Here is an 8,761-nt window from a genome sequence, read left to right on the forward strand (position 1 = left end):
TTTATGGCAAACATTCACGCATGTTCACACTCTGATAGATGTATCTACATCCACACTAGCCTGGATAGATTTGAAAACGGCATTTTAGTCTGAAAACCCTCTGCGTCCACCACACTAGCGTTTTCAGTCGTTTTCACAGAGTTGTAAGTCCACATTGAATAGGCCGAAATTTACTTTATTTACTTTACTCATTGAAATGTGGCGGCAAAAGGTCGAAGAAAAGCACCGAGTTTTTTTAAATGGACTAACAATGAGGTGGAGTTGTTGCTGCGAGTAACACAGAAGTACAAAGTTGCAAAAGCAAGTGAGAATTAAATAATTTGAAGAAAAGCTATCTGGAGCATGTACAAAACTGATATTAATCTGTAATATGGCTGTCAAAATTGAGAGCAAACAAAACAACTGCTGTATAATGCCCCCAGCTATCTTTAATTGGTCACATGACTGCATCACATGACTAAAATGCGTTTTCGAAAGTCTGCGTTTTCGAGTGTCCACACTGCGACGGGAAAGCTCCGTTTTGAAATGTATGCATTTTCGAGAGTGTTTTCAAAACACTGCGTTTTCCCTTGGGAAAAACGCCATCTCAGTGTGGATGGGAGGCCAAAACGGAGAGAAAACGATGCGTTTTCAAACAAAAACGCATTAGTGTGGACGTAGGCTGAACCACCAACCTGCTCTACCTCCTGAGCTGCAGCCACCCCAGCACCCGAAGTTGTAATCAGTTGCAGAATGTGAAAAAGAAATCAATATAATAAGCCACAGATTGTATACTTTTGTTGTCATACATGCAGTAGTAGATTTCACACATGAACTTTGGCTGATATTTGGAGAATGAGGTCAAAGCAGGTGTCTGTTGTGAAATGTAACGCACAGCAAGACTGTGCACTCAAGACGTGTTAGCGCCATAGATGTGCGTTGGCCTAGGTGTGTCTCTGCAAACACAACGAGTCACAACAGAGAAATAGACAGACAAAGGGAGTTTATCTCCCACTTGACAGCCTGTAAGAGAATGACCAAATCATCAAAGAATGAAGCCTACTGTCATCCATAATTAGTGCACATAAGTAGAAGGATATCAGGTAAAACAGTATAAAGCTATAACATTTGTCAATCATTTTTCCTTTCGTTTTTCTCCCAAGTGGAGTATACTGAAACAGTAACAGTAGGCTAATAAAATACATTGGCAAACCAATACCTAGATCTAGACGAGTTAACTTGGGCTGACGGAATTTCCGATCTCTATTAGTGGAGCAGAAAATTAAGAGACTTATATGAAGAATGACACCTTTGAACTAAAAACGTGTATAAAAGACAGAAAGATAAAGAAGAAAAAGAGGATTACATGTTAGTTAGTGGCACGTCAGCTGTACTTTAGCTGGATTGGATGTAGATATTGTAATGCAGCTTTATAGACGGGGCAAAAACACCATTCTCCAAGCTAACTGATGTATCTTATTCCAAGAACAGCCAAACTATGAACAAATACAGATGGCAATGGCTTTTAGTTTCCATTTATTCATGACAATGCAAGCAAAATAAAGGCAAGAAAGCAGAATGCAACCTACACTGAGTAAGAGTTTGTTGCGAACACATAGAGACCCTAAAACATCACATTTATTATTTCAGATTAATTTTACATACCGAGATAGAGACACAGACAGACCAGAGCTTTTAGAGGGCAAGGTGAGCCACCCAAGCAGCCAGGACAGGCAGGCAGAGGCAGAGCTGGCCATCTAATCCGCATTTCAATCCCCAGCTCCTAAGGTCTCCATGTCAAAGTGACCTTGGGCAAGATACTGAACCCTAAAATGTCTCTGAGACATCCATCATAGTGGAATGTGTTCATAACAGTTAGGAAGTTCACAAAGTCAAAGAATGAAGCACAGTATGAATGTGTGTGTGACTGGGAGAATGACTTTTATTAAAAAGTGCCTTAAGTGCTCGCTTAGAGTAGTGAGCACTCAAGGCTTTGATTAAAGGATCGTTGCTACCAAGTAGCTCTAATTTTCAGGAGTTTTTGGAAAAAAGTTACAATTTGGAAAAAGATACAGTATAATTTAGATTTTTGTACAGTTGCATGTTCCACTCGAGTTGTAGCGTGCTCTCTCCTCTGTAATGTAACCACTGGTTAGGCAGTGGTACAAACAGAATAGCAGTGCTTGATAAATTCATAAATGGGTAACTCTGCAAAAAGAAAGGGAGAGGAAGGAGACACAGAGAGTCATTGGGCACTTCCAGCATGAAGAGAAAGTATTGGTTATATTTGCCAGTGGGAGCACCGAATCATGTTTAGCCTGCTTCAGATACAGCAGTGCAAACAATGACTCAGCCTAACTAGATTTATGGACACAGGTGATATCAGATGAACAGGTAAAAACAGCACCGGGTAGAAGCCTAAAAAAAATATCACAGAAATGTGTGATAATGATATTTCTGACACCCAATATTACACATTAAATATTAAACAATATTACACACAATACTCTATTTGCTCTTCTATTTGGAGAGCAACTAGCTAGTGCTCTAGCTAGTCATCAAGCCAAGCTTGGTTGTGTGCTTTTGGGTCATATATCATTAGCTGCTAGCAACAGTACTAGCTAGAGTACTAGCTAGTCTTTCAGCCAATGTCGGTTGAGTTACTTGTGTGCTTTTGGGTCATACATCTTAACTGCTAGCAACTCTTCCATCAAAGCCTCATTGTACTCTACAATATGTTTATATGTTTTATGACTCAAGCGGTTAAACATGTTTGGTATTTCCACCTTTAGCGGGGACAGTTTTCTTGCATATTTTGGAAAGCATTGCGATGTGCTGGAGATTGTTAAAGTAGTTCCAGTTTTACTAAATCATTATTGGAGGATGACACACAGCTCTCAATGTCAAACATTTCTGGGCTTGCATAATTTTTTGTATTTTTTTAATAAAAAAAAAAAAGCTATACAGTGACATCACAGTAAAATGTATACCAGTTATCCTTGACAATATGCTATGGAAAAGCCCCAGTATTAAATAAAAACCTTCGTCTTGTTCTTAGTTTATTAAAAATAGTAAATGGGAACAGTAAGCCAATTTCACGCTAGCCAACATAACAGTGGGCCACCCCTTCCCATATGGAAAAGATATATATAAATCTTATAAAGTTTGTATCTGTCTTGTGTGAAACTTGTATGAAAAGCATACAAGAGTGAAAACACATATAAGATCCCTTGAAAAATTATATAATGAAACTTTGGATACTTACTAAAACAATATATGAAAGTAATGAGAAAGTGGCCACTTTCATGAGTAAATCATATAAGTTTTTACTATTTATTTTCCATATGGGTTGTTTCCAGTTTGAAACCCTATAAAGAACACTGTCATCCTATTTTCAAGTTTAAGCTGTTGCAATAATAAAACATTTATTTATCCCTCTCTGATATGGCAGAGCAGCAGTAAGTTATAAACAACACAGGCTAATAGTGAGGCTACCACCAATGTGCACACTCTGGCTAAGCAACGGGAACTAAATTCACTTAACTAAAATTAAGTGAAGTAGACATGAGGAAGTTTTTCTGCCTGCCAGGTCTAAAGGGTGGAAGTTGGACTAAAAGTTGACTCCGCTTGTGGGGTAAATTATTACTCCAGTGAAGTGGAACTGGTCATAAACAGAGAAATAAGCAAATATTAAAACTTACGACTAAGGAGGGGGGGAAAGTATCGTTACAGTTCCTGTGCAACTTGCCCAGCACCATCAACAGTTTACCAGACTTTAAAATAAATAAATAAATTAAAACAGAAAACACTGAACATATGTTATAGCTCTACAATTCAATCGGCTCTTACCCATGCTTCACAGTGTGACCAGTTGTGTCGTTTTCCATGTGCCACAGCAGGAAAAGTACAGATGCCAATAAAATGGTTGCATCTAGGTGAGCTTTTCAGTGTCTTGGTAGAGTGCACGCTGGGACACTGGCCAGTCTTACTGGGATATTCGACTGGTGCAATTTCTAGATCAGTCGTAATTAACATTTACTCTAAATTTATAACTCTAACACTAGTGTCTGCCTGCCAAGTTGAAACTTGATTATGGCACATTTGCAGTAAACTTATGCTGATCAATGTGCCGAAGCAGAAGACTCAGCCTTTGTAGCTACACACTAACACGCCAAGTTTAAACTTGAGAAGCCAGCCTCGCTAGCACACCCTCTTTGGTATTCTGAATTATGGAATATCTTTAAAGCATAATTATCACTTTTTGACAGAGAGGTCTCAAACTTTATTGCCATTACGCTCACGGTTAGCGGTCACGCTGTGTACTGTTAAACGCTGTGTACTGTTAAACACTGTGCCAATTTTTTCCATATAAGCTCATTTTACTTGTAACTCGTGCCTTTTTTTTTTTTTAGACTAAGGCTACAGAATTTGTGCTTTTCTGAGAGAAGAAAGGAGGCGGCACTGGTAAAAACTGAGGACTCTGAGACATCTGTGATCTCCTTTAGTGTGAAACAACATTGCACTGGGCCAGCACAGACAGGAATGCAGAAGCATGTGGATAAGCTGTGTGTGAAGCCAAGGCGCTAGCCTTTGTCAAGATTTATGAGTGAGCCAACAGCAGCAAAACACCTTTGCTCTCCAGAGTCACTACAGTCAGAAAAGGGAACTATAATCGGCCAAATTACAACTGCCATAACTTGTCCACTCTATGCTAACGAAATGCAAGGCTAATTGCACAAACTGCTGTTTGTGCACCTGCAGAAAACGCTGCCTTTGGCTTTGGACTTTCACCAACATATGGAACGTTAATCCTCGACAGATTTGTCAGATCATATTAACGCCATACGCGCTCCTGGTCAAGTCTTCGGAAAATAACCAAAGAGCTGTGTGGTTGTCTTATAAGTACTAGAACTAAAAGATAGATGGCTGTGTATTATCTGCTCAAATCAACAGGGCATTTGGCACACACATTTCCCCAGAGCTGGAAAACAAAATATCTTTTTATTCAAAAATGCACATGCAAGAGCCTGCATGTGGTTTTGTTATGCGTTGCCATATGGAGGACAACTAACCTCTTGTCCATATTAAAAGTCTGGCCTGCTAAAGGTGTCCCAGGGTAGCTAGTTCATTCTCAAACTGCATAATGATGTGGTGTGGATCACAGGTTTTATCCAACTACAAGCAGCTGCTAAAGTAGCAAAAAGACAAAAAGTCCACTCCTTTAAAAAATAAATAAATAAAAATACAAACTGAACAGCTTAGTTTTACAACTAAACGGTGATCGTGGCCTTACTTTGCTCTACATGTCATTCTCGGGTGATGCAGATCCCGATTTCATGCAGAGCCAACACCCCTGATCTCATCTTACACAACATGTGACCAGATCATCTGGTCCGATACCCTCGCTGTGGAGCGCGTTGGTTTCACTCTATTGTGTTTTCTTTTTATACGTATTCAACCCCTGAAGAGCTGGCTTTTGTGTAAGATCAGTGCAGTGATTGTCGCCAGGTACAGAATCTACAGAACATGATCTCTACCCAAATTCTCACAGACACTGGACAAAAAAATAAATAAATAAATCACACATGTAATATTTAAGACCTGATGAACGCTGAGGGAGCGCAATGACTCCAATCATTCAAAGTGAAGGAGCGAAGTGAATTTCAGAGGCCAGGATGACTAACAAACAAGTGATTGTAAAAGGCATCCCAACTGTAGCTGGGAGTGCTTAGATCCGCCTCACACAAAACCCTCAGAAGGTCTTTATTGTCCAACAATGCAATGTTATTTACTCTTCACATCAAGACTTTCAATTGTATTCAAATGAGATCAAGGTCTAACTAAGGGATTTGTTTTGGCAGATGTTCAAAGCACAGCGTATGCACCGTTAGGAGATCAAGCATTTGAAACCAGGATAGATTTACCTTCTCTTGTATCTAAGCCAAGGAAACTTCCCAGTCAAAGAGTTCTGATATGGGCAGATGTGGGACAAGGAGAAAAAGATGTAAAGAGAATAGCGAAACATAGTTGAAGCATGTGCGGCAGCTTTGGCTGCAGACCGATTTCAAGGCAGAAACCAAAAGTGAATGTCTGTTCAATTTGGATGAAAACACAAATGGAGCACACCCTCAGATTTTCCTGACACTGCCCAAAACCTCACACAACCTGCGCGGCTCGCTTGCCCACCACCAGTTAAAATTCCTGGAGTTCACATCCTGACATGGATCACAGTTAAAAATCAGCTCCTGTAGACCTCAGCGAAGGCAGGCAGGGAATAAAGAAAAAGCCATAAGGGATGAAGGAGGAGTGTACCGGAAAAGGTCGACCTCAGATCTCTGTGTTCCGACTGTTGCCACAGCTGTATCTGGTTCAGCAGAACACAAGTCATATCAAGGGGAGTTATGTGGACCGACAGGGAAGACTCAGCAGAGGAAAAAGGGTCTCTGCCTGAACAAAATACAGTTTCCTACAGTATTTATCACCTCCTGGTTGGGGTGAGAACTATTTGTAGACACTGCTGCCAAATCAAACTTTTTATGTAGATTCCAACATCATGCTTTTATTACATCAGTGTTTCCTCACATGCAGACTTTACTGGGGTGGGCAGCCCAGTTATATCAGCAGCAGCAGCCCAAGGATACAAGGCAAATAATTTTAACATATAATTTTGTTTGTCAGCGACACCTACCCACAATCCATTTGCGAGTCGACAGGCTCCTCGCTTTTATTTTGAAAAGTTAGTCGCTGCTGACCAGCTAGCCCCGGCCTACAGGCAAGCTGGTTGCCAGATTTCTGTTGTAGTGGTCATGTTATAAATTAGCTCCTTCTACAGAGAGGATCCTATCCCCTGAGTGTGCATACTCAGATGTCTGGTAGTCGAAGGTCTGCTGAAAGCTGGAGAGGAACTTTACCCATTAGGGAACTGGCACATGTGCTGCTACACGAGCTCAATGATCCTGCAAAAGAGTAGAGGAACTACTGTACTACTTACTACTGCATCTACAGCTGTAGAACAGGATGGTAACACTGGCATTTGTTCCGCAAGAGTCTCACTAAAGAAGCAGCATTATATTGTTTCATTATTGTCATGTAGTGTTTAGTGATATTATTTGCCTTTTCAAAAGGTATTATTTAAAAACTTAGGCAAGCCTTCACCCTGCAGGAGCTGTACATACGTAGATGAACACACATGGGTATGCACGGATGCCACAAACACAAATAAAATCTGAATCTGTTGGAAACAGTGTGGTTTAAATAATCCAGGCTTAATGTTGAGTGCTAAACAAAAACATCTTACCTGAAATGGTCAATCACCCCCATTCAGGTATTACACATGAACTTATAGTATCAAAAGAGCAAATGAACGCCAGGCCTAACAACTTTGATTCTTTGGGGTAAACACGGTTATCTTCTATTTATTCTGTTTACTATAATGTCATATAGTGGAGGTGAATGGATTATACATTTCAATATCAGAGGCCGACCAATCTCAATACATAACACTGAAACCATCTGCATGACCTGATACTCTGAGGTTGAAAGATTCCCCGTGGTTTTTTTGTTTGTTTGTTTGTTTGTTTTTTGGGGGGGTCTTGGTGGACTGGCCCTTTAATTTCAATCAGATGGCTCACATTTTCTCTTTTGTTCCTGGGTGGAGTGCTTTCGTGTAACTAGCTGTATTGTAACACGAATGACCTCTGCGATAATACGCACCAGCTGTTTGAAGGGAGATAATAACATTTACCAACAGCGTTCCTCCTTCCTCACTGGCAGCAGCCCCTTCCTTCCTTCTGAACAAACTCCAATCGGTTGATGTGTTGTTTATTTGAGAGCTGACACAGAATGCTGATTTATCTGTGCTCTGCTTGGGCGTAAAACTTTACAAGCTCCAAGTTTACCAGAACTCCATGTAGGATTAAGAAAATTAGGCATCTCAAACAGAAAATTGCATATGCAAATAAGGAGCAGCACAGTTACAAAACAATGGTGCGTTTCATGATTTCAGGTCAATAAATGTACTCGTTGCACACTTCTATGCTAATATCCAACTGCATCGTTTTTGAAAACTTGTGCAAAGGGTAATGTGTATTTCACATTTTCAAACAGAAGCAATAATATACTAAAAACTATATACTAGTGCATACAGTACTGTGAAAAAAATAGTATGTGCACCAACCATTTTTAAGGAAGGAACACATTGAGAAAAAGCAAAGGTATGCCAAATTAGAACTGAACTGAAAGTCCGTGGGAACAGGTTTTATGGAGGGATGAAACCAGATTTGAAATCTCTGATTAAAGAGAGAGACATAATAGAGAGCCATCTGTAAAACACGGCAGAGGCTCTGTAATGGTTTGTAGCCGTGTTTTAGCCAGTGGTGTTAGGTATCTTGTCAAATCCAAAGGAAATGCAAACACACCAAAGGACCATTAGAGTTTGAGTCGCCATTTAAAAGCATCTAATTAGCAATTAATTCATTTTTCAGCATGTCAACAATCCCAAACACACTAAACACACCTCAGCTATACTGAAGTAGTTTGAGAGCAAAAGGTAGGCAACATGCAAAGAACTGTTTTGAATATGCTTCAAGAAGTCTGGAGAACTATTCCTGAAGACTGGTAAATTACAACGACGGTTGAGGGTTAGGCGTTCATTTTTGATGGTTAGGGTAGGCTAGGGAAAGCGTTATATCAATTCAATGTCTTAACTAAGAGATTAAAAAAAGTGTGTGTGTGTGTGTGTGTGTGTGTGTGTGTGTGTGTGTGTGTGTGTGTGTGTGTGTGT

General features: G+C 40.0%; 1 protein-coding gene across 2 annotated transcripts in view; it reads right to left on the reverse strand.

The window, feature by feature from the left end:
* Positions 1-8,761, reverse strand: part of snx33 (sorting nexin 33) — a 26,621-nt gene that overhangs the window by 14,579 nt on the left and 3,281 nt on the right. The window contains exon 2 of one of the 2 annotated variants that reach the window (XM_005731417.1): positions 6,715-6,935. The exons of the other annotated variant lie outside the window; for it this stretch is intronic. Within the exon in view, the coding sequence (XP_005731474.1) occupies positions 6,841-6,935 (95 nt within the window). The 3' untranslated portion in view covers positions 6,715-6,840. Of the gene's footprint in view, positions 1-6,714; positions 6,936-8,761 lie in introns of those variants that run through there. 2 annotated transcript variants of the gene reach the window in all.

Source organism: Pundamilia nyererei, unplaced genomic scaffold, assembly GCF_000239375.1.
Source record: "Pundamilia nyererei isolate P.nyererei 1_Seehausen unplaced genomic scaffold, PunNye1.0 scaffold00043, whole genome shotgun sequence".
Classification (NCBI taxonomy): Eukaryota; Metazoa; Chordata; class Actinopteri; order Cichliformes; family Cichlidae; genus Pundamilia; species Pundamilia nyererei.